At 33.2% G+C, this 27,305-nt stretch overlaps 2 protein-coding genes across 4 annotated transcripts in view; one reads left to right on the top strand and one right to left on the bottom strand.

The window, feature by feature from the left end:
- The first annotated feature begins 967 nt into the window (after window positions 1–967).
- On the top strand, window positions 968–24,502 carry LOC136983454 (coiled-coil domain-containing protein 148-like). 2 transcript variants are annotated; one of them, XR_010882049.1, is made up of 11 exons: window positions 968–1,086; window positions 4,540–4,917; window positions 5,017–5,192; window positions 5,279–5,456; window positions 5,904–6,048; window positions 6,126–6,332; window positions 6,406–6,665; window positions 16,365–16,482; window positions 19,877–20,008; window positions 23,863–23,969; window positions 24,082–24,196. XR_010882049.1 is itself a non-coding variant. In XM_067280194.1 (10 exons), the coding sequence occupies exons 2-10, from the start codon at window positions 4,562–4,564 to the stop codon at window positions 24,244–24,246; spliced, it is 1,737 nt and encodes a 578-aa protein (XP_067136295.1). In that variant the 5' UTR covers window positions 968–1,086; window positions 4,540–4,561; the 3' UTR covers window positions 24,247–24,502. The 2 variants fall into 2 exon arrangements, 1 of the variants encoding a protein (XP_067136295.1); XM_067280194.1 differs by lacking the exon at window positions 23,863–23,969 and having other exon boundaries at window positions 24,082–24,502.
- A 537-nt stretch (window positions 24,503–25,039) lies between these two features.
- Window positions 25,040–27,305, bottom strand: part of Pgant5 (polypeptide N-acetylgalactosaminyltransferase 5) — an 84,977-nt gene continuing 82,711 nt past the window's right edge. For both annotated transcript variants that reach the window (XM_067280192.1, XM_067280193.1), the window contains exon 13: window positions 25,040–26,381. In XM_067280192.1, the coding sequence (XP_067136293.1) occupies window positions 26,232–26,381 (150 nt within the window). In that variant the 3' untranslated portion in view covers window positions 25,040–26,231. The remainder of the gene's footprint in view (window positions 26,382–27,305) is intronic.

Below are 27,305 nucleotides of genomic sequence, written 5' to 3'. Positions count from 1 at the left end.
TGGGCATCTCTTATGTACAGTAGCCTACATTTAACTCTATAAAAAGAAATAATTTTTAATGTAAACTGTACAAATGTATTCTTTATTCAATTAAGATGATAATCTGAAAAAAGAATAACACATATATTTTTTCCTGTTATTATTTTAAGGTAACGCCTAATTTTATCGATCAAATTCTTGTAACTTGTACGACTTTGATACAGTCGAGTCAAAAATTTAAAAATAACTTCCTACTAAAATTTGTTAAGTACTTTCCGATGACGAAGCTAGTTTTGTTGGTTTTTTTCTAAGAAAATATGAATATTTTGTTTATTTATTACGTGCACTAAAGTTTAGAAAACTATTTTAATATCGATCGCCGGAGTGTTCTAACGCCAACGTTCTATCATAACTAACCTATTTATGTAGTTTTTAAGTCTCACTTAAGCACGTTTATTAACATAAATTATTATACGGTGTAAACGTTATAAAGAAAAAACAACGGGAGAAACGTATTTATGCCAAAGAACAGGAAAAAATCAACAAAAATCGATTATTAAAAATCATTATAATGCGCTGGAATTTTTAAAATTTAAAAGACAATCACGTGACGCGTGCGTCGTAACCGTTATAAAAAATTCAATTGAAAATGAGTGGTCGACGTCATACGTCGACCACTCATTTTCGAAAGTACGTCATAAAAATTTAAATTTCCTACGTTATGTAAAAGAATATTTCAAAAGTATTAATACGTTTTATTTCTCGGAATCTACGATAATTAAATAATACATTATTAATGATGGAAGTTTCTTATTTATTATTATTATTATACGTTACGTGAAATCACGTGACCCCCGTATATATTTATATATAAAATATAAAAACTCGTACGGTGTATTATTTCGATTTTATCCCAGTATTTTCACCTGCCGCGTAATTCCGTCACAGGCGAGTCAGTTTTCCGCTTTATCGAAGTACGTCTGTCCCAATTTTTATCAACGCCCCCCCTCGCGTTACCATAACGACAAACTTATTGTCATTTAGTTAACTGTCAACTGCACGTGCGCTCCAGTCGCGAATATCGGGAATTATGAGACGCACCTCCGAGTGAGTATTTTATAACCCGATTTATCGTTATTTTACATTTTGTTTTGTGTAATTTTATTCTTTGAACGTCGTCGATTTGGGAATAATACAAACAAAAACCCTCGGTTTAGTATATATGTCTCTCGGTCGATCGGTAGACAAATTTTCCGACTCGACTAACGAATCTAGGGGATTAGTCAGTAGAAAAACCCCCAAACGATTTTTTTATTTTACATCAATTTAGCTTTTGCCAGTTATAATAATATATATTTCGAGATCGTATTAAATGAAATAATAACGTAAATTGTAACGATAAAAGTTAAAATATTATATTTTTGTTAATTTTATAAAATCGAACTCTGGCGGGGCAGACGATCGACCCCCATAAAACCCCCGAACGATTTATTTATTTATTTTGCACGAATTTATTTAGCTTTTCCAAGTGGTGATATATAGTTTCTCTTCTTAAAATAATTTAAAATTAAAATAATTCGATAAGAATTTAATTAAGTCGGACCTTTTTTTAATTAAACAATTTCCTCAGGGGATTAATCCCCCGAAAACCCTCTATATGAAGTTTTTAATTTTAAAAGTTAAGAAAAAATTATTATTACGTAGGATATTAAGTGTTTTATATAACATAAATCGGGTAGAATAAGGATTAAATAATTTTTCCGTTAATTTTACTAACCCCAATCAAGCATTGGGTCACCAACTACAAAATGGAAAAATCTCTCACTTTTTTAAAAATATCGCATGTTAGTGTTCTTTTTTATTTATTGTAAAAAAAAAAAAGTAAAGGCTTGTAACAAGTATATGAACGCATGGTCATTTTTATGAGCATCGTTAATTAAATAAGAACTTAACTCCTTTTTTCTCCTGTTTACTTTAATGGCTTAGTAAAAAGTATATCTTTTGCATATATTGTATATAGATATCATTTATATAATAAAATATATCAAAGCTCCCAGATCTGGCATCCTCCTAAAATTTAAATACTCGTAAAAAGGGCTTTTATTTAATTTTATAATTGTGGTATCACTCGAATGATTTTTAACTGTTTTTATATATGTAATTATTACATAATTCGATTATATACATATTTTATTATTTAAATATCCATTTTAATAGCAATAAAACACTATGGACGGATGAAAAGTAGGCGTATTTTTCAAAAATTTTTAATCGAAATGACAGAATATCGTACGTAATTAAAATAAAGTTTGGTGTGAGTTGTATGCGTATAATTTATCTGCGAATTTTTGTATGTATTTAATTTCGCCATAAAAAGTGTTCCGAGTTTAAATAAAATAAATTATTAGAAGTTATTTTTAAAAGCAATTATTTGTTAGTTTTTGAATTGTTTATAGCCTATATTTTATACCTAGAAAATAATAATGAAATGAATTATCCTATAATATAGTTTAAAAGATTTTATAGAAAATAGCAGTAATTATGCGAAATGTCCTGTGTATATGGTACAAGTAAAGCGCACCAAATATAAAGGCCACGTCGAACCGGTATGAATTTTAAAGCTTACGCTTATTCTATATAGCATTTATACCGAAGATGCTTCCGAGATAAAAAATTTAATTATAAGTTTTGTTATTTATCAGTGAGAACTTCGTCCAAAATATATTATCTTGTGCAAAAGATTTGGGCTGTGTTCGTTAGACTTTTTTTGGTTCTCTAAACGGAATCCCTATATGTATTATTGATATAAGTGTTCGGATAGAGGATGGTCCCGGTCGGTTATCCATTACAAAGATTAAATTGCTGCCTTATTCCAGTAATAGTTTTATTACTTACAAATCCGACCGATTATGTAAAAGGAAAACGCATTCTGAAGTCGGATTTATTAATATAATTTTTATTTGCAAGTACCTGAACGTACAAAAAATAATTATTTGACTTTTGGCCACCTCTGAGTATGAATATATTTTTTTTTTCCTGCTTAAAGTAAAATGACTTTGGATTTTTTTTATGTAAATAATTCTCTATTTTTAGTTTCCTTTTGTACAGTACATATTGATATTTGGTTACCTAATTTTTAATTTTAACAGATATATATGTTTAAAATTTAAGTTAATCTACTAAAGATCTTACAACAAAATTAATTTTTAAATAGTGTTATATAATCTATAAAGTCGCCCATATGTTTAATAAATTTAATTTTTTTTTAAAATAATTATTTAAATATTTAAGCCATTAAAATTTTATAACGTGAATATTAATTTGGTAAATCCACACGAAATCTAACATATAAAAAGTGTCTGTAAAGCTTTCGTTTCAAAATTACAATAAAGGGGAAAAAATAGAAATTTTATGTAATTATTTAAATATAACTTAATTCATTTTGTATTCATGGTTTCACGTGTAACTGCATTACTGGATTGAGTTTTGCTATAATCGTTCATAAACATGCAAGTGCTTTCACATATATAAGTAAATATCGTTGGGTTTGACCTGGCATCCCAGTTACCATGGAAACTTGAATAATAATATATTTCTTAATACCGTGAAACGTTTGCCGAATTCTTGTTTCCTGAAACAATTTAAAACTTTGACAGAGTGACAAGTTACAAAAAAATTATAGATTTTTGTTATATTTAAGTTAAACATTTTTTTAAATTAATAAATCGGCAGAGTAAATGTATTAATTGTGTTAGGAAGCAAAAGTATTAAAAACCTATATTTGTAACAAGCGTTATGAATTAAATGGTAATTTAGTTCTCAAAACTTGGATTTATGTAACTATTTTATGATTTTCTGCATGTTTTTTTATACGTGGGATTGTTAAGTATATTTACAAATATATCTTTAATGGATTCTAGTTATTAACACACTTATGCAAAACACTTTTTTCACTTTTAAAATTATCTTTACAGTCTAATGGTACCATTATATACATTTAAAGCATCTAGGTGCAGCCTCCTAGGCAAACAAACCAATGATATAGTCAGTTTCTTGCTTGTTTAACTATGGTCCATCTACACGCACACCTGTATCAGATAAAATAGTCAGTAAGTTAACGGTACTAAGTGTGTATGTGTGTCATTTATTACTTTTTATCCAGCAATTTAAAAATGTTTTTTTCTTATTTTCTTCAATAAGTATAAACTTAATTGCAGTCATTTGATTTTAAAATATTTTTATATGGTTTAAGAGTTATACATATTTTCTTTATTATAATCATTTGGTATAAATGCATAATAAATGCTTTTGAATTTATATAAAATCTTCATTTAATTTATTCAAATTTTTATGTAATATTTTCATTCCTAATATGTTAATATTTATAATAATGATAGTGATAATAATCAAGTATTCCTAATTCTCCTGAAGCAAATCGTTCAATGACCCTAAATGAGGTCATAATCAAATCTATAAATCATTATGAAAAGTTGCTATATGAATATGATATTAGTGTGTGCGTAACACGGTTAAACATTGTTACTTTTGCCCGGTTTACAGATAAAAAATATTTTGCAAACAAATGAAAAGTCATCTGAAACCGATTAACATAGACAAGCTGCAGGCGTCCGTGACGGAAAAGAAGGCTTCGACCAGTCACATACTGGATCGTGCCAATCAACTGAAAACGCTGTCTCGTAGCAGAAAGGAAGAATCTCTTTTGGCTCAACATAAAGTAATATGGGAACAGGAATATATGCATTTAAGATATTTAGAAGAAAAATTTCAGAGAGAGGTATATAATCATCTTGCCACTTTTGGTCGACTCTGTGACGAGGATGATCTGTATCTGGCCGACGGTCTAAGTTACGTACTGGAACTAGAAGAAGAAAAAGCACTGTTTAAAGAAAATGTTGTAAATCCATTATGGTATTTGAGGTAAAAAACATGTCTGAACCTATTGGAATCATTTAAATTAAATTGAATTTTTCAAATTAACAAACATCATTAAAAACAATAAACTAATTTTATTAACAGGGAGGATTTACAAGAATGGTTAAATTTACATGCAGACTATAAACCCCTACCTGAAGACATTAGATTATATCATAATGAGGTACAGGAACAAGTTAAATCTGTATGGGAAAAATACATTGAAATTGTATATTCCTTAGAACAAGAATTAATTGATTTGGAAGTAGAAGTCAAAGAAGGTGAGTAATTTGTAAACTTTCGTTTTTAAATATAAAAGAAACAAAGAATTTTGATAAAAGTTAAGTTCTTTTCCCCCAAACTACAGCAAGATCTGAAGTAATAGGTGATAAAGAGAAGCAAATTCCAAAAGGCATTCCGGATGAATTTCAAAAGCTATTAATTCCAGATATACATCTGAAAGATACACTTTTATCAGAGCTTCATAGAATAGATGATACTTACAAACACCGTTTAAAAGAATTGGAAGCAGTAGCCGAAAAACAGTAAGACATACATGATGTAGAGGGAAAAATGTTGTTCAATAATATAGATACTTTTTGTTTACAGGGTGATCAAATGATGATACATCTATGTAAAAGGAGTAAATAGACTTGGTAGTGCTGGAATGTCAGTTGGGACTACTGACTTCTTACCTGCCACTGATTTATTTATTTGTTTAAGTTTTCTCTTGAATCTGTAGTAAATGAATATTCAAAATTTAAGTGTTTCTATAGTAGGGCAGTAACAAGCATTGCCAAATTTACTCTTTACAAGTAAACTTTTCACTTGATCATCTGGTGTAAAAATTTGTTATCCTTTTCCTAATGGAATTATAATCTGGCATAAATTTTTTGAGTTCAAAATTCAGTTATTAAAATTTGTTCTGTTCTTATGATAGAATTTATACTTTGAATGATTGACAAAAAAATCTATTTACTTTTTCTTAAAAGTTCCAAACCAGGAGGATGGAATGAAAAGGACTTGTCAATTTTTAAACATATCTTACAGCAATATCCAACAGATCTAACAGACAGAAGAGTTCTGTTGTTTAATCGTTTGAAAAGAACATTTCCAAACAAAAGTTTGGCTCAATTAGTAAGTAAAATTCTATTAAAATATGACTTTATTTTACTCAAATATTTGAAATGTATATTAAAATTTAATTGTTTTAGATGGCATTTGAAACATGGCTTCAGACTCACAAATTTCAGAAAGATCGTTATAATAAATGTCTAGACGACTGGATTCGTGAACGTTGGAGTTGGCTTTTGAGAGCGGTCAGTGCAATATCTCAAACTCAACAGTCTTACGAAGTACACGAAATGACCAGAGAAGAAATAATGCAACAGAAAGCACTCTGTCAACAACTAAGACAAAAAGTAATAATAACTGATAAAATTAGAAATTTTTGTAAACAGAGCAGTCTTTCTTAAAGTTTTTATTCTTATTTAGGTAGAGCAATGGAGGAAAGAAAAAGAAATAGAGAAACGTCAGCAAGCCGAAATTGAATCTCAGAGAAAGATGGTTCTTCAGGCCGCTCAGCAGAGCCAAGCGGCAATAGAGGAACGCAGGCGTACGATGGCAAGACAACGACTTCGAGACTATTATGAAGAAAAGTTACGTTTCCAACAAGAAAGTGAAGAAGCTCTCAGTCGGCGCCTCGATGAAATGAGAGAACTCACAAAAGAACGATCTAAATACGATCGAGAAAGGTAGGCATTTTTTAATATATTTAAATATACAATAATGTATGAGAGTTATTTTGATGACACTTTTTAATAACAATATTCAATTAAATAATTAATTTTATATTAATATCTCTGATGTGCTTGTTAGAATTTCAGATGAATTTTAAATAACTTAGTTATGAGCGATCAGAATTGAAAGTTTTTTTCCCCTCTTAACAGTAATTATTATTCTTATATTAATAAATGGATTAATGAATAAATGAAAATGAAATAATTTCCACAACACCTTATCTCACTGAGAATTATTTAACTGTAACAAACATTTTCAGGTTTTTAAAAACCATGGAGCATTGATAACTGTTCTTTTTGAATAGAACACATTTAAAATACAAAATTCTTTGGAATATTGAGAATTGATTGTAAAGAATAAATTACAGTAATATATATACAACTTAAAGGAAAAAATTTACATTCACAATATCGGTTTTTGATTGTGTGGACATTATGCACCATTCTCTAGTAAGTTTTTTCAACCATATATTTCCACACTGGGTAATACTGTGGTATCCTTATATATATATACATACACACATCTGTCCAAAAGATTACTTCTATAAATTTCACTTTTTTCAAAATTCATTGCTAATGTTGATGAGTGTACTGGTTTTATAATGCTAGCTTTCTTCCATTCTATCACTGATCCTTTTCTTTGCATTTTTTTGCAACTAGACAAAGCTGTATAATACTGCCCATTTCAATGTATACAGGTGTTCTTTAAGACGTATTAAGGTTTCTGTGTTGTACCCCTACGTATTTCTAAATCCAATTGTTTATTTTTATATGGGATTTTGTATACTCCAGCCTGGTCTTCCTTTTTTTTTTTTAACTTCATCATTCCTTAAAAGGCTATAAATGGTAGGTGCTCTCTTGAGAACCAATTGGGAGTCTTTGTAATCCACCATTTCACTCATAACACCAGTCATGTTCTTGTTATATGTAAACTTAATTATTATTTTCTTTCTTGTTGTTCTTCCCTTTCTATTCTCCATATAACTTCTTACTACAGTAATTGAAAAATTGATTTTATATTCTAAGGATACAGCAACATTTTTAATTCTATCCAGCTTTTTTATCCTGTCATATATGTTGGAGCAATACATGATCTTATTAATGCCCTAAATGCCGACAGTTTATAAATGTACAGGTCATTTGACCAAGAATGAATATACTGAGGGTTATGCATAGGTTTAATGTATAGCTTTGTGTTCAAAGATCCATCATTAAATATGATGTCAATATCAAAGAAATGTATTTGTGTTGGACTTATTTGCTCCATTTTAAGATTCAACAGTTTTTCGGATGAGGTTAGCTCAAAGAATGAATCTTATTTTCGTTTCTCCATAATATGAAGACATCATCCACATACCTCTTGTATAATACTACATCAACCATAAAATGTATAATAGTATTCTTCTCCAGCTTATGCAGAACTAACTCACATAGCAAACTTGAAATTGGGCTTCCCATTAGCACACTTTTTCTTTGTTATATATAGCCTTCAAAGCTGAAAAATGATTGGTAACAGATAACATCTGCTAGTTGTTTCATCTACTTCTGAAGTAACTGCTTTTCTTGTTTTAACCCCTATCATTTCAACCTTGTCTTTTTTGTGCATCTGATCCCTAAGGATGCCCTTCATCTAAAATAGTCCTTTTTTACTTCATTTAATTTTGTGCTCCTCTTTATATTTCAGATATTGTGTCTTACCAATACTTGTTGTTATCAGGTGCAAAATTGGGGCTTTTTTCAAGGAGTTTCCTATCATCATCTGGGACATTGATGTGGTCCCATAATATAAATGCAGTAGATTACTTTACTTTATTCTTTCTCTTTTTCTTGCTTGCTTAGTACAAATCCAGACCAATTTCTTGTTGTATTTCTTCTTCAAATTACTTTGCACTTGATCTATTAATTTAACCACACTTGTTTTAATTCTTATTAGGCTATTCAGATCCTCAAAATGCATTTCGTTTTCTAGCTTTATAGGCTCATTTAATACTTCATATTTTTGGTATATTAAATGGACTTACATCAGCAAAATTTTTTATCTTCCACCTAAATGCTCTACATTCATCTGGTACATTGATTTGATGGATTGACATTAAAAAATTCCATTCTTGCAACTTGCCCTTACAATCTTCAGAGACAGTTTTCTATACTTCCTATGAAGTTTGGTGTCTTGCCATTTTAATACTTAAGATCAGTATTAATTAACTTCCGCAACATCATCTTATCTCACTGAGAGTTATTTATTAACTGTTTCAATATGTTCTACAGGACATCTTCAGGCTTTTAAAGGATGCCACAGCATGGAAATATATGGTTGAAAAAAACTTACTAGAGTGGTGCATATTGTCCACACAATCAAAAACTGATATTGTGAATGTAATTTTTTTATTTTTATCTTATTATATTTTGTTACTTTAAGTTTATATATTACTGTAATTTATTCTTTGGAATCAAATTATCTCATTATTCCAAAGAATTTTATATTTTAAATGTGTTTTATTCAAAAAGAACAGTTATCAATGTTCCATGGCTTTTAAAAACCTGAAGATGGCCTGTAGAACATCGTTACATCGTTAGGAAAGGGGGGTGAAGCCCATGCTACTTGTAGGTATTGCACGGGGGGAAAATGGAGGAGAGGACAAGAAGAGGATGAGAGTGTAGTAAGGGAAGAGGGAAATGTAAAGTGAATAGGAAAGTTTGGAAAAAAGTGGGCGTCTGGCATCGCAATTGTTTACAAAAGTAGTACAAATACAAGCATAATACAAGCATAGTATAAACATGATACAATCAAAATAAACAGAATATATAGGTGCCACGATATTAAGAACAGAGTAAAACATTACAAACAGTACAGAACAAATATGGAATGCAGAGTATCACGTTACAAAGTACAATACAAAATAATATGAAGTATAAAAATGTCAAAAAAAATACAGAGTAAGATACCAAGAATTTTAACATAAATTGCTAGTACAGAATAGAGAACAGGATGTTAAATACATTGTGTCGAGAACGTCGGTGGTACAGGTACCAAATAGTGTAGGCAATATATTAGTACAAAATACAATGCTTAGGGGTACAAACTAAGAATACACACAAAAGGAGAAACACACGTAAGTACAATATGTACATAGATGAAGGGCCTGCCGAACTTGGAGCTGACGTCCCCTGGGATGAGCCTACTGATGAAAGTCTGTCATCGTTGGAGGAATTTACCTGTTGGGGACTTGGCGGGTTGACTGTTGCAGCTGGGGAATGTTACTTACAAAGTTTGTGAGGCACACAAAAAGTTTCTTGTTATCGATGAAATCTTGGAGACGACAGGGCCAATGAAGACCCTCAAGTAGTGCCGTATCCCGAAGCTGCTTCCGATGGGCTGCAAGATCCACGCACGCAAAGATGAGGTGGTAAGGGTCGTCTTCCTCCCCCATCCCACAGCCGCAGAGCCCATCCCCCTTGCCAAGAAACCTCAGCAGGTAGGAACCGAAGTTACCATGGGCCGACAGCAGCTGGGTGAGGGAATGGCTCGAGAGGAAGTGTCGGTTGTTAAGTCTGCTGTTGACATTCGGGATGAAGTCATGAGTCACCCTCCCCGTAGTACTGGAGTCCCAATCTTTTTGCCAGAGTCCAATGAGAGTCTTTTGGATAAAAGTCGAGATGCAAGAGACAGGGATAGCCTCGTAACTGTAGCTGTTGGCAATGTTGTTGGCTTTCTTGGCAACCAAGTCAGCCCGATCATTACCCGGCACCCCAGAGTGCCCCCGAACCCAGTAGAAATTTAGCTTTGAATAGCTGTTAATGTCCTTAATGAGCTGCAGGCTTTCTTCAACAATCGGCAGTTTTCTGTTTTCTTTCTGTAGTTGGTAGAGGGCTGTCCGGCTATCACTGATAATATTGATGGTCACCTTTCTAAAGTTATCTCTGTTGCCGTTGATGTAACGGAGGGCGCGTAGGATCGCGTACGACTCCGCTTGAGCGATGGAACAATGAGGTTTGAGACTGTAGGCCGCTTGCCAGTGCAGCGTCCTGTGCGGGTCCACCAGGACCACCGAAGCCCCCACCTTGGTGTTAGTCTTGGAACCGTCAGTATAAAAGTTGACCCCGTATTTCGGGGTGACGGGATTGATATAGATGTTGCTGTCCATGGTACAGGCGGGGTGTGGATCCTTAGGGCTGTTAATACGGTCAATACCGTTCGTGGTAATATCTCTGTTGATGTGGTCTAAAGAGTCAGAGAGCTTCAATTTGGTGAGGAGGTTTTGCCTCTGGGTGGGCATGGACCCATCCTTCTCCAGGAGCAGGAGAGACTTCTTGATAAATTTCCCCAGAGCCACGAGATGGACTGGGAAAAGCCCAGCGATGGCCAAGAGGGCGTCGGTGGAAGTGGTACGGTATGCCTTAGTAATAGCAATCAGGGCGGCCCTCTGGGCCGAAAGAAGCTTACGCCTATGGTGCACCTTAAGGGTGGTGTACCCCCATTCTTCGGCTCCATAAGTGAGAATGGGTTCAATTACTGCCCTGTAGATAAGAGCACTGTTTTTTGGGCTTAACCCCCAGGTGTTCCGAGCGATGCTGCGGAGGGTGTTGCTGACTCTGACGGCTTTGTTATAGACACAGTGAATATGGTCAGTCCACGTAAGCTTGGGGTCAAGGGTAAGCCCCAAATACTGAAGGGTGTCCACACATTTAATTCTGCAACCCCCGATCTTGATGGTGGGTTTCTTCTTAAGGATGTTTTCTTTAGGAAAGACCATGCAGCTACTTTTTCTTTTGTTAACTATCAACTTGTGATTAGTGCTCCAACTTTCAATTCTTTCCAGGAACTGGTTGGCGTAACTCTGAAGCACCTCCTGGTTTTGATGCGAGAACAGCACTACGGTGTCGTCCGCATAGCCCTGAATATAGGGACTCCCCTCGGACTGAGAACTATCAGTAAGTTCAAGGAGGCTGTCGTACAGGATCGTCCAGAGGAGCGGCCCAGATTTAGAGCCCTGGGGGCAGCCCCGGTTGATGAAAGTGCAGTAAAGGGTGTGACCCTGATTGGTGGCCCACACGTGCCTGTCAGTAAGATAACTCCGGACGAGATTATAGAGGTTTTGTGGGCAGTTGTCCTTGCCCAGCTTGTACAGGATAGCCGGCCACCAGGCGTGATTGAATGCACCTTTATAGTCTATAGACACCATAAGGGTGTGCTTACCATTCTGTCTGGCAGTCCGAATGTAGTTGAGGACTTTTTCTACAGCGTGATGTGTGGACCTGTGCCTCCTGAACCCGAATTGGGCCTCGTGGAGAGCATTGCGGGATTCCAGATGGTGAAGGATCCTATTTCCCATTAGGGAGTCAAGGACCTTACCAAGAACAGAGAGCAGGGAAATGGGGCGGAAGTCGGAGACTTCAGCAGGAGTGTTGTCCTTCTTCTTAGGAATGAGCCTGACATCCGCCTCTTTCCAGTCCCTGGGAAAATACCCCTGGCTAAGGCAGGAATTGAACAACACCAAAAAGGTTGTAGGAATTGCCTGATAGGCATGCTGGGCCATGTTCGTGTTAATGGTGTCCATCCCCGGTGCTTTCTTTTTCTTTAGTTGGTAAAATTCTTTCTTGATCTCTCGGGGGTTGAAGGGGCAATCCATAGTGTCACTCTGATAGTTATTCCCAAACTCTCTGATGAGGCGCTGCTTGTCGCTGTCCTCCGCTGGTTCATCCTTTGGGAACAATTCATCAAAAATAGCCCTGTAGGTGTCGTGTGGGTTGTTGGTGTAACCATCCGGGGTCCTGATGGTGTCCGGAATGCCGAGAGTTTTGCGCTGTTTAAAAATGGCGTAGAACGGGATGTCCCAAGGGCTCTTTTTTCCAATCTCGGTGCACAAATTCCTCCACGAAGCAGACCTGGCCCTGTTGATCATGGTCTTATACTCCCTAAAAAGGACAAGATAGTTTTCCTTGTGTGTTTGCTTGGAAATGGGGTCCGTGCAGCGTTGGAATATTTTCCTGGCCCTCCGGACCCTTCTCCGCTTGTCAGAGAGCTGTTGATTCCACCACGGAGCCGAGGGCCGCTTTATCTTGATTTTGGTAGAAAGGAAGAAGGCCTGCTTAATGGTGTTATGAAGGTGCCGAACCACTAAATCAATTTTCTTGGTGGAGTCCAAGTTACGAAGGTCACTCGGGTCCCACAAGAGTTTGACAAACTCCTCGAAGCTGCCCCAGTCAGTTTGGTTAACAATAGTCAGATTTTTCTTACACTGTTTGTAGTCCACCCTCGTGAGAATATAGGCATGGTCGCTCGTTGAGGTGCAGTCCATAGTGTAGCAGTCAGTGTTCAAATGAGCGAGAGAACTATTGCCGAGGACGAGATCCACCCAGCTTTCTCCGTGGCTATTGGAGAAGGTGGGGAGACTGCTCGAGTTTAGGGAGACAAGATCCAGCTCAGCCATGAGACCGATGACATTCCGACCCCTCGGGTCCTCCAAGGGGCTATGCCAGATGGGCGACTTCGCGTTGAAGTCCCCACACACCAACTTGGGGCCCGGAGGGAGCCCCTGGTAGATCTCCTTTATGTCCTGCAGGATAGGGGCAATGTCCTCAGAAGGAGGACAGTAGGCATTGATAATGTGCAAGCATGAGGCACTGAGGTCCACACTGATGGTGGTGATGTACGAAGTGCAACCCTGGGCGAGGACTTGGCAGTTTACGTTCCTGTTGTAGATAGCGAAGCCCGTGAGGATAGCTTCCTCGAGCCCGCTGCCCGTCAGGGTGTGTCCCCTACCAAGCAGGGCAACCCTCCCTTTACGGGTGTAAGGTTCCTGGTACACTAGAATATCGATGTCGTGATCTGCCACCATTTGAACTGTGGCTGAGGCCGCCGCTTTACATTTCTGTAAATTGATTTGCAGAATGTTTAGCCGATCCTTGCTACACTTGTCATTGTCGTTGAACATAACGACAAGAGAAGAGCCGTTTACAGAGAGAGAAGCCGAGCTAGTCATATTGGGTCTTGTTAATCTGTATTAGCTTATGCCGTTTCAGTCTCGGGCAACTTCTGTCAAACGCATTGTGATCAATATCCACTTTATTGTGGTCAGGGACTTCTTTGTTGTGAAGATGACAGTTGATACACTTCGGATCCCTAGACAGATATGGGCATTCCCTAAATTTATGCCGTTTGGCACAGTGGCTGCAGCGTTGCCTCTCCTCGCATCTGTAGGACGTGTGCCCGAAACCGCAGCAGTTGAAACACCTGATTACTGGTAGATAATCGTCGACTCTGAGAGACAACCACCCCACGAAGATACGACCGCTCTCCATGACGGCGTTCCTGATGCTTGGGGGAACCGTCATTATAACATGTTTGGCCTCAGTCTCCCCCCGTGGGTTGAAGCTACGGTCGACTTTGGCATGTTCAAGGCATTCCTCTTTTGTCAGAGACGCATTGAAGCTGGAATTTTGTTCGTAAATATTTTCTAAGAGGGATTGGACTTCAATAACTTGGGGCACGTTAATTATAATTATCTTGGGCTTTCTCTTACTTTTTTGGGTGGTCTTTAGTCTGTGTTTAAGAACCGCACTATCCTGTATTGCCGTTTGCAGTTTGTCGATATCACTTCTATCCGTGGTCTTAATGTCGAGAGCCCCACTTGGAAGGGGGCGGACTTGAAGAATTTTTACACCCAGCAACTTTGGCTTAATATTGGCCTGAAGGAGGTCCATTATTTCCTCCGGAATGAGTTCCTTACCCTCCTGGTCGGGAATCGCCGATACCGTAAGACAGTGGTCGGTTTTATTGGGGTCCATCGAGCCACCCCTGTTCACCGAATTGGCCGCGATTAGTTTAGCAGTAGCACTCCTAGGACGAGTGTTCCGTTTGGCCATTTCCGAGTAAGAAACGCGGTGTTCCGTAGTGCGGGGAGAGGAGTGGAGTTTGGCCGCTTCCCTAAGGGCAAGGACCATCCCGAAGATTTGGTTGGCGACCGCGTGAAGCTGCACGGCCGCTTCCCGAGCCCGAGTACGGTCGGCCACCTTGATCGTACAGTTGCTTTCCATAGGAATGGCACTGAGGATAGACTCCAAACAGTTATTAGCAGCAGAGATGAGCTCCTCCTCAGCGAAGCTGGTATTCAGCGGGTCACCCATGTTGGACAGCCAAACGCACCACCAAAAAGCAAAGCTGGAAGAGCGAAACCGAAACAAACAAAAGCGCACCTAATAGAAAACCCCACTAAAAGACAGAGGGTAAAACGACGGATCAGACGATATATAACACGAATGTGTGCGAGGCGCGAGTCCCGGGAAAAACGACAGCAACCACGCCGAAAATGGCCGACAAAAGGAGCCGACCCGGCCACGTGCAGATGGCCTGTAGAACAGATTGAAACAGTTAATAAATAATTCTCAGCAAGATAAGATGTTGTGGAAGTTAAGAAGCATCCACTGGTATTAATTAAGTATGAAAATAAATGCTTTTCAAAAATGGTTCATTTGTACAGTGGAACCTCGGTATACGACCTTAATCCGTTCCTGATGTTTGGCCTTATACCGAATAGGACGTATACCAAACCAACCTTTCCCATAAGAAGTAATGTAAAAATGATTAATCCGTTCTCATGTGAAAAAAAACCTCTTGATATGATATATTAATGGGGTTGTAAAATAATTTAAACACTGTTTGAGCACATAAATAAATAAATATTTATAATAGATTTTTATTTATTAAAGTTATTACAGTATATTGTATTAATATTATTTAAATCATTAAATCAAAATCAAATCAAATCAAGCTCTCCTTAATACTAATAATCTGTTTAGAAATTGATTAAACCCTTTCGCAACGTTAGCAGATTTAATAATGTCTTTATTTTTCACAATTGTCGATATCATCATTCTTGGAATACAATATACAACAGTTAAATCTCGAACACACACGCCACCTTCATATTTCTCAAGAATCTCTTTTTTCAGTTCCATTGTGATTCTAGTCATTTTTTTAGTTTTCTGTTGCTTTTCATTTGTCTTTTTGCAATTCATGATTAAAAATAATAAAATTTTACTTACAAATTAAAATCAGAAGAAATTTAACAAAGTTATAAACCGTGGCACCGCGAACGTCTAGTCTTGTCTAGTACACCAATAGTACTATTTGTTCATAGATGACGCTTATAATTGAATTAAGTCGTATACCGAGCAAAATTTGTTTCGTCCAAACAGGACGTATTCCGAATTGTACGTATTCTAAAGCAGACGTATACCGAGGTTCCACTGTATTTTAAATAATTAAATTAACAATTATAGTTTGAATAATTATATAGTATTATATGGCTAATAAAATCACACATGAAATGATTATATATTTGGAATATCAAACAATTAATTAAATTAGAAATTTAATTTTATTCTATTATTCATTCTGCAAAAAATGATCAAATTAAAATAATTAAATTTCACATGACAATAATTTAAGCAAATAAACTAAAATTTTTAAATTCATTATTACTGTTAATAAAAATTTAATTTTGTTTAAATCAACTTTTAAATTTTAATTTCGATAGTTTCTTATAATTAATGTTGTTATAAATATTAAGGCATAGTTTATGTATATTAAATAAATTATAAAATATCAATAAATTTGCCAACCGGAAAATTTGTATAATGTTTATTGTACAGGGTAAGATATCGTTCCGGGCTCTTGTATCAGAACGTGATGGAGAGACAAGAACGACAACTCAAACTACAAGAAGAACAAATAGCACGTGAACAAAGACTCGAAAATTTGCGCAAGCAGGTATCCACCAGAATTCCGCGTACCTCCAAACAGAAAGTTACCGTTTAGTGCAATAAAAAAAAAATGATTGTTATATTTATGCACGGAATTTTAACAAAATATTATTTTTATAACAATTTTCCTGAAAGGAAACAAATGTATATATGTATTTATGTATATATATATACACACACATATGCAATATTAATTTTTTAAAATTCATAAATCACTTTTTAAAAAATTTTCAATGTTTGGAAGTAAGAAAAGTTCTTTTTCTCAATTTTACTTTTTATACAATAATAATAATAATAATAATAATCAAATAAATAGTTTAATTAATCAATTAAACTACAAATTATTATTGGAAAAAAGTTTAATAGCAATAATTACTTGATCACATTTTTTAAGTTTTAAAAAGGGAGATTTTAAAAATAAATTCTAGTTTTTTAGGTTATAAATAAATTCTTAGAATAAAATTAGTTTATAATAATAAAATTTCTGTCCTTAGAAAATTGTTTTATGCACGGACATTTTTTCTACGTATAAAAATAGCAATACACTTTATTTATATCTTAAAAGTTTATAATGAGAGTAGATTATCATTGATGATAAATTTTCTGAAGGATAATAGGATAATAATAGGAATAGTATGTATAATTTGTTTTATTCGTAAACGGTTAATTTAATGATATAAAACAATCAAAAACAAAATTCGAGATTAAAAAAATAATGTAGTAATTTTTGATAATTTATTATAAATCATAGAAAATTTTGACTTTTGTTAAATTTTTTTGTGTCAGTAATTTAGTGCAGTGTTTCTCAACTGGGGCCACAGAACACTTCAAGTAGCCACATGCCAAATCAACTTCGGAAGCCAGAACAAACTCTAGGGGGTCACAATCAGAATAAAATATTAAAATTATATAAAAATGATTAAATAAAATAAATAAATTTGATAAGGAAATTTTGAATCAAAAATGTTTTGTTATCAAACAATATAACAATACATTTCTTTTTTGTAAATGAATACATGTTGAATCTTGAAAATGACATGCTTTGCTACACATGATTCATTTTTTTTAACGAATGGTAAACATCCATTAAAAAAATGTAAATCCGTTAATAGTAAATATAAAAATATCAGTCTATTGCATGTAGATGTATAGAATGCATACATATACTATGAAGCTGAAGTTAAATATAAACAAAGAAAATTTCTGGATAAGTAGTGAAATGGCAAGTAAGCTTCCACAGCATTGGATAGGGCCAAATTATATTTTATTGCATTTCTTGCATCTTATCATGTTGAATCTGGATTTAGTGGGGTTATTCATCTGCTCTCAAAAGCTTGCAATCATCTTGATGTTGGAATGGAGGTACTCTTCATTTGTTACTGACAACATTGCAACAGGACATTAAAAAAAACTTGCTGGTTTGCATTAGCAAGAAGGATCACACTAAAGAAAGTAAATGTTTTATTTTTAAAAAATGTATAATAAATTGACATGTAAGTACATATGTAGTTCATAAGAAATATTCTATAATTATTTTAATTAAAAATCCATTTTGTAATATATATATAAAAAAAAGCAGTGGAATTTTTAATGTGTATTTTTTAATTTTTTCCTCATGCTACTATTTATGGGGACCACAGAAAAGTTCAGAAGGGATCAATGATCAAAAAAGGTTGAGAAACACTGATTTAGAGTATATGAAAAATTTGTCATATTTCATTATTAATTTTTAATATCACTTTGCCTGCTTACTAATTACATATATTCTCATTAATATTATAAACAATCTAAAAAAATTAATTATTATAAACTTAATCAATTAATTCATATTAACATACTTAATAAAATATTGTTCTGTTGCAATCTGCATATTTTTCAAATGAGTAAGTACCATCTGATACTTGAAAATAGTGTTTGGACAGGAGAAAGTATAAATGCAAGAACAATGCAATGAATTTTAAGATAAAATTATAACAATTAATAATTAGAATTGGAATAAATTTTTCAATCATCTAGGATGCTAAGTAAAAAAATAATTAGTGCTTGAAAAAACAACTGCAGCCACTAAAATTTGATGCTATGTCAAAATCTCGCATGACTTATTCGATACTAGACCACAACCTCTGACTCAATAAGTCTGTATGGTCGAAATTTTTTCAAAATTATGATTCATTTTCACATGTTTAGTTGCTTAAAATAGCATATTAATTCAGAATGTGATTGTACAGAATCAGTTTTTTTCTTCTTGTAATTAGATAATTGATAGTCTATTCTACTTTGCAGTTGAGAAAAGTTCCGATTTTTATGTTTAGGTATTACTTTAATACTTTAATAAACAAATGAAACTTAATACAGTAATCTATTTTAATCTGTAATCTATTTTTGTTACATTCTCAATGATTTGAATTAAGAGATTGTAGAGCACATTTTAGAATTAAATATAAAATTTTTGAAATTTCTTCAAAGGTTTTTTTTCTTAAAGTATGCTGTTTGGATCATTGAGAGTATAAAAAAAAAAGATTTTCAAAGGAAACTCAAAAATGAGTAAAACTGGATACAAATTTAAACTTTCTGTTTAACAAACTCAAAATTTTGCTAGTAAGATGCAGATCTACAATCAAGGGCATATGAGTTTGAATCTAATCTAGATTCCCACAAATGATCACATACAGTACAAGTTAGTGTTCCCTATGTTACCTGTGCTAGACAGGAGCAACCACAGTAGAACTAGTTCTATTGTGAGTTTCATATCTATTACAGATAGGTTTTATGGTCAGTCACAAAGACCTAAACATGTTGGTGCCTTATGTTAACTAGCCAATCGAAAACTCTTAGATAAACTGAATCAGTGTTACACTGCATCCAAAGTGGATGCTTTTGGTAGTATACTGCCTAACTTTATTTATGAAAATGTAATACTGGTAATGCTTTGATTATGGCAATTCTGAGCAATCAGAAAAGTGAGATTTGAAACTTTTTTTTTACAGTTACAACAGTTTTGTGTTTATTCAATAATAATTTAATTATATAATAAAAGTTATACAGAAAATTTTTGTCCAATTAAAAAATATCTTTCTCTAGAAATATAAAAGATGCCATTTAATGTAGCAATAACTTATTACAAATTACAAAAAATAATTTTTTATGTTAAATTGCTTGAATTAATCTTATTAACAAAATTAATGTCTTGATAATTATTAATTTATATAATATAGTAAAAGAGCTTGTAAAATATGCACTAAAAACAATGTATAACAAACTGGCAAATAAAATAATTGCTTAATAACAAATCTGTAAATGTTTTTATTAAACCAACATATATATTATATAATTATTAATTATTAATTCTCCCCGACTTTAATGTCGAAATGGTTAAAAGAGTTTAATTTAAAATCCGATAGGTACGGGTGCGTGCGGAAAGAGATCCGGACAGGTTAGAACAGGATACCGTTTCTTCTCAAGCTAAAAGGGAGCTGTTAGACTGGCAACTACAGACAACACTGTTCAACCTTCACACTTACACTGATGATCAGGTATGCTGTTTTGCATAAAATTATCCCTCATTTGGAATACAGACAAAACTAAATTTAAATTGTGCAAAAAGAAAAAAGTTGGCAGTTTTTATAATGGAATCCCAATTATCCAGATGAGTTACAGATTTACACAAAAAAAATTTAATTATGTTATATATAAGAACATCAGCTAAAACCTGAGTTTTTTAGTTAAAGTCAAATGAACTGCCAAATTATCTGGCTATAATCTGACTATGTAATTAATTAATACTAAATAATTTGTCTTGAAGTAAGCAGTTATGGCATCATAAGATGGCAGCATAAATGCCTATCTGTAGACAAATTATTTAGTATTTAATTAATTACATAGCCATTTTATAGCCTGACAATTTGGAAGTTTGTTTGGCTTTATGCTACGTAATCTAAAAATAAGCCAACCACACTCAAAAGTACATATGTTATATTTTATAAATCGTGTATCTGCCCAAGGAAAGAAACAAAGACCGATTGGAAAAATTTATGCATTGTGGGAAGTGAACCTCTGACTTTTTGTGGCACTTGTGTTTTGTAAACATGCAATTAATACTGTTCTGTGGTAAACTTAATGATGAAGGTTGAAACATAATGCAATTATAGTGTAGTTGTTTGATTGTCTGGTATTAGGGCTCTTGAGGAGTTTGGCAGGCTTGACGTTGCAAACTCCCCGTGCTATTTCTTAAAATTTTTCTTTGACTTTGAGCCCTTTGGAGTGATTAGATACATTTTTTTGAACTAGTCATAGACTTTCAAGTGTTTATAGGTATTCCAAGGTAGTATTTAGCAGTGTGCTTGTATGTAGAGCAATTCAGAATAATGGACTTCAGATTATGACATTGATCATATTTTTATCATCTCTTCTACGCAGTCTTGAGTAAATGAAAGAATCGTGCCTGCTGTATCATCTACTAACATGTGTTTGTAGCATTTCACTATCAAGTATCTGAGATGATTTAGACTACAGATTTGACTTGTATCGTGTGACACAATAAATGCATATTGAGCAGTTATAACATTGAGTTCCTCCACATTGATGTATATAACGTTCATTGCAAAAATATAAGGTCACCCAATTTTTTGAAATGCTGTGATTCAGCCACACTCAAAAATGATTAAGATCTATCTATTGTTAACATTAGTTATCACAACAATTAATGGTATTATGAATTCAATTATGCTGCCATCTCTTTATGATTATTAAATTCTAGATGATAGTGACCTTTTTAATTAATAAATCACTCAAAAATATTTTTGCAACACTATTATTTTTGATTTTTGGAATAAAATATTTATATCTTAATTTTATTTTTGATTGTAAATAGAATAAGTAATTCTTTTACATCTACATTTATTCCTGTCACTAAGTTTTTGTTTAACTGTGATAAAAATTTATTATTTCAAAAAATTGGTGTCACCTTATATTTTTGCAAAACATCTTATATAATTTGATGTATACTACACATTCATATGAAACTTAGTTACTGACAAGGGAGGTTACCCAAACTGTACTCACCGATTTTGATGAAAATTTAGTCAAAATAAGTATTTAGCCTAACCAAAAGATGATTTTTGTATGAAAAAATTAACTGCTAGTAAACACGCATTCACAAGATACTACTGCAGCAGGCCATCGAAGGACTTCGTTACAGACCGTGCTGCGTGTAGCCGTTATTTATTGGCGAAGTCTGTCGACCTTACATTTTGTCTGCAAATGTTGTTTTAAAATATCAAAATTAATGGCTTTGATGTGAGAAAGATATACAAAGAATTTGATATGTTGAAAAAGCAATCGATGCTAATAACAACTCGAGAAATTGAACCAAAAAGTTGGATTTTGGGTAAGTAAAAATCGCAGTTGCTTTTTGATAACAAGATTAGCATAGTTTACAGCCTAATAATATATATACACATGGGTGGCCAGTTACAAAACTGAAACCGAGCAGAGGTTGGAGTTGGGTTGGATACAGAACCATAAAGAACTGAATAAATCAATTACGTTGATACAGATGTGGGCAAAGACAAAAATGATTAAGATTAGCGATACCGATATTGCTAAATCACTAAAAGTTTCTTCAATAAAAGATGTTAGAAATATATATTGGAAAAATTCAGTAGAATTTTGATAATTCGGTTCTTTGAAATTTACAACTGTCCAGAGTCAATTGTTTTTATCATTGAAGAAGTTGTTCACATTTCTGTATAAATCAAATGAGGTTTCAAGAAGAAGAAAAACTGAAAGTAATAGTCAACTTTGTCCCGGAGCAGTTTGAATCATCAAAATCTAAAAATCCAATTCTTCGTGATGTCAATTTGAAGAGATGGAAAAAGTGAAGAGAAATTTCTTTGGAAAACTTCAAAGTTTGAAAAATGGTTACAGAAATTCAAATCTTAGTCAAATTGTTTTGTGAAAGGAACCGGTTTGTCATCCTAACATATAGCAGTGAAAGCAAGATTTTACTGCAAAAAATGTCACTTTTCCTAGCATCAAGTGCAGATGATTTTGAGACCACAGCTCAAAATATGATTTTCAATAGTAGTCGGAGTGGGTCCCTTCAAATTACATTATGGCCGAACTCTTCGGGCTAAGGGATTTGTCGTGTCGAAGGCACGGTCGATCAATTGGATCGATGATACTTTCTTACATAATATAACTCAGTCTCCGTTAAAATGATAAACACCAGCAAATTCCCTGTTATGAAAAAACTGCAACTGTTTTTGACCAAGAGAGCTCAAAATTTGTTCCAAACATTCACACTAGGGCATCGAGAAAATTAACAAAAAATCATAGAAAAATTTCTTCAAATCAAGTTTTTAATTTTAAACCTTCTATTTTAGACAAAAGTTTGTTAGAGCACATATATCATTATCTATAAATTCATCAACAACTTATTTTGGAGGCAAACAATTCTTCTAAAAATGACTTCAAGCAATCAACCTTTTTGATGTTTTCTTCAGAATGTGAAAAAATTTTGTTAGAAAATTTTCTGACAGTTCTGGTTGATAGAATAGACATCATCTTACACCAATGAAATAATCTTAAAATTGCAATCTCTGGTTTGTATGTCTTGGCGATAAAAATTGATTACAAAGAATTCATCAAATTTGCATGGATGAAAACAGAGTATCTAATGGCAAACCATCTCACAACAAAACTCCTGTCAAATTTGCATTTTCTTTGAAGAGCAAAGACTGTTCTGGAGACCGTTTTCAATATTTTGAAGATGTGTTCATGGTGTGAACATCCTTTATGCTTTAGTTATTTTTATATTGAAAATCATTATTTTTTCATTCAAAAAAGTTGGTACAATAAACAAAGCATTATTAGCAATTAATTTTTTCACGAAAAAACTTTTAGTTAGTGCTTATTATGACCTAAATTTTTTGTCCAAATCAGTGAGAACACTATTACTTTCAAGATTACACAACCGTTGAAATTTTTAAATTCTTATTGAATTGTCCTGTTATACATTTATATACATTCTGTTGATTTTCATTTTTATATTAAAGTGAAAAAGTAATCAAACAATCGGCATGTTTAAATTATTATTTGAAAATTTTATGGCATACTAGTATACTGTGGCACACCGAACCATTAGACAGTAATAAATTAATTGGATGTATCACAGAGTAAGGTAGCTTATTCTTTTTATCTGGTCTTAGTTTCTTTCTTTAGGTGAATATATAATTTATAAATTAATTTAGCATTTTGGGTGTTTCTTGTTTATTAATTACATCATCTAGAAGTAGCATTGAAACATCATCAATTCATCATTAAAGATATATATGTTGTCACGACGAGTATATACGTATACATATACTAATTGTGTTTCGTTTCATAGAGTGCAATGTGCATTGGATGGTCTTACGAACAATGGCGGATGACATAAAACTTAAAATTTAAGCGACGGAAGCACTGTATGAAAGAAAATGCAAAACACAATAAAATGTAATTATTTAAGTGCACCAGATTCCACTTTTCTCCCCCTTTTTATAATTAAAGAAAATTATAAAAGTAAAAAGCAATTAGAATTTTTACCAATCTCATTGTTTTCTTAAAGGTCTTAAGCAGTCCACGCATAAGATTAGAATACGAGCTACGGGAAGCCGGTCTGATTCGTTCCGATTACGCCGGACGAATTCTTCGAATCGTAAAACCGTCGAAGGAACCCCGACGTGACACGGTCTCTTCCGTTTTTCAGTACGAACAATTGGTAGACGACTGAATTAAGAATTTTAATATTAGTAGTAATTTTTATGAAATTCAAAACATGTTTATATTACAAAATATTCTGTAGAAGGCTTTTAAATATAGCTTAAAATGTTTGATGTTAAAAATGTTCAAGAATTTTTAGAAGTTAAGAATTATATATTATATTATCTACAAATATATAATTAACAAATATTTAAATACATTGGTCTCTTAACATGTGAGAAAGGATTTACTTGGCACCTTTTCATAATTCTCAAATATCTGTTTTAAAAGAATAATATATTTCTAGAATTTTTAGCTAAATTAATAGAAATAAAAATAGTTTTAACAAACATTTTTGCCATGAAATTCTTTAAAAAAAAACTTTTTTAATAACTAAATTTACCTTTCTACGTTTCTATGCCTTTTCGACCTTTCGCGCAAAGGCGGCCTTCTCGTCGGACCGTCGGGGTTCGGGTCGAACCGTCCGCAAAAATTTCTAAAGATTAGACCCGGACTCAAAAGCGGTCTCTTGCCGCCTCGGCACATTTCTATACTTCAAGAGATTCTTACAGAATTTTAAAGTATTTGTTTTTAATGTTTATTTTGTTAAATTTTTTATATAATTATAATTTTTATTAATTTAGTAAAATATAATTATGCATAAAATTGTTTTATTTATATATATATATGTATATATAAATGGTTTACATCTTACACATTTACTAATATCCAATCAATCGAATTAATTTTACGGATTCGTAAAATGAGCCCGTGCAATTTTCTTGCCTGTTTTTTGTTTTTAATTAAATACACTAATGCACAAATAACTTTCAAAATTTTATATAGAAGTATGCTTACTACATATTTTTTGTTTTGATAAAAAGTATTAACAATTATTAAAGGCAAACAAATTCATTTATAATACTATAACATTTCGTATTAACTTAGTCGTCCTCGTAAGTATATGCTGGAATGATTTTAAGTTTGATAAAAAATAATAATAATAATAATAATAATGGCATGGATCTCAAACAAGATAATTAAATAAGACTGTTATGAAAGCTTTTCCCTATAACAAATATATGAAATGTTTTTTAACAAAGTCAATCTGTCCAAACTGAATTAGGAAAATGTTTGAGCAGTCCTCTAATTTTGAAAGTTTTTAATGTATTTTTATATAAATATCTAATTTTTAAAATTAAAAAATATCGTCTCTAAGAATGATTTTTTTTTTGTTCGGATTTGCAATACTACTTTGAGTATTTAATGTAATTAACTGCAATATTTTAAAATAATTTTAAAAATTTTTAATCAAATTATTAAATTAAAAATATTCTATATTTATATAATTTGCTATATAATTTCAGAATTGATGCTGCGATCGTACATTTTTGTTTTAACATAATGACGTGATAGATATTCATATAAAAATACAAAAACTAAATTTAAAAACCCAATAAACCTTGCAGAATTTAACAGAACGATTTAAAAACTGCTGGCCGTTAAATTACTCTATCACAAAAACCTCGTTTCCTATTTTACAGAATCACGTAAGTGAAATTTCTCAACAGAAAAAACATTTACAATATATAGATACTAAGTACAGAAAGGAACATCTGTTTATAACAATGTGGAATGTTTTTTTTTTCTTAATGATTTAATACACTTGTGATATGAGTTCAACAAGAAAAAAATGGCTTTTTTAAAAAAAAGCCTCGTGTAGAAGGCACCTAGAAAAAAGAAAAGCCATTCCCTCGAAATGCAGATCGGCAACAAACAACCTGAGACAAGTCGACCCGTCTTTACCTGCGTTCGCGTGCACGAGGGTTGTAACAAACTGCAGATTTGGAATGTTAATGTTTCGTTTAGGACGTCCCCGTTGCGAGAACGTGGTCGTGGAACGTTCGGATTTCCCTTCGACGCACTTCCGCCTCTCGTCGTAATTACAAAGTCGTGCACTCTCTCTCTCTCATACCGCTTTAATTTCTAATGTTTTTGACGTAAAAATCTTTCGTCCTACGATGCTTGCCATTTGAACCTTCCTTGCATTATCCATTTCTGGGCTATACTGTTACTATTGCATTCCTTGAGCACTGGCAAAGACATGTCCTTCTCTTGAGGTTTACTTAAACACAGACCGGTGTTTACATGTTTGATTATTTGATCCTGAAAGAGAAACATTATTTAATTTGGATCAGTACAAGAATTTAAAGAACTGAAATATGTTTATTTGTGAAAATTTTGAATTATTACACAGACTTAAGTAATCTCAAATGATCAAGTGAACAGTGGTCTGAAATAATAATAATAATTTTATTATTATTCACTTGTAAACTAATAATGTAACAGTTGATAGAATTATTCTAGAAATATTTATATTATGTGGCATCTGATATTGTCCACACTTTGATATTACTCACGACTACCTATGGAGGCAGATCAGTAAGATAAGGTCCACAAAACCCGCAATAACGATATTTGATACCATCGTGGTAGTTAGTTTCGTTAGTCTCCTATGCATAATCTCTGTGACTGAGGTAGTCATTGAGATGGCAGGCTGGAACAGACCCAGCTGTATCATTTGTCAAGAACTGCTGGAGGTGTATGGAAACAGGTTTGGTTTTGGTGTAAGGTGTTTGTAAATGGCAGGATAGATGTGACAAAGGGTGAGTTGCATCCCATGTTGGTTGCCACAGATGATGACATGTACTGTGTGGAAGACATGATTTAGGATGATTGGCAATGCCCCTCAATTTCAAATCACCCATGAACTCGACATTTTGTATGATACTGTCTGTCAGAAACTGAGGCATGGGAAAGTTTGTACCCAATAGGAACTGGAATGCCCAAAAGAGGACACGAAATATGTGCTTTGCTTTGCATCACCTATTTATCCAACAAGCTATGAACAGGAAAAACTCTTCTCTCATGTTCTTATAGAAGATTAAACAATGCTGCACCTGTGGAAACCAGAATTGTCCGTCGTCTCTACAAAAAAAAATTTGAGACAACACTCCAACCACAAAAATTGTGGCAATGACTTTTTGGGACTACTTAGATGCCTCGAAGAAGAAATCCACAAGCAAAATA

This window comes from Centruroides vittatus, unplaced genomic scaffold (assembly GCF_030686945.1).
Source record: "Centruroides vittatus isolate TY-2023 unplaced genomic scaffold, ASM3068694v2 contig_882, whole genome shotgun sequence".
In the NCBI taxonomy this organism is placed as follows: domain Eukaryota; kingdom Metazoa; phylum Arthropoda; class Arachnida; order Scorpiones; family Buthidae; genus Centruroides; species Centruroides vittatus.
This window is presented reverse-complemented; position numbering and strand designations above follow the sequence as displayed.

Bases quoted from the DNA above. Each gene is read 5' to 3' on its own strand.
- LOC136983454 (XM_067280194.1), top strand. From the start codon at position 4,562: ATGAAAAGTCATCTGAAACCGATTAACATAGACAAGCTGCAGGCGTCC. The intron at 6,666-16,364 runs GTAGGCATTTTT...TTTATTGTACAG, and splicing joins TCTAAATACGATCGAGAAAG to GGTAAGATATCGTTCCGGGC. The intron at 16,483-19,876 runs GTATCCACCAGA...AAAATCCGATAG, and splicing joins TCGAAAATTTGCGCAAGCAG to GTACGGGTGCGTGCGGAAAG.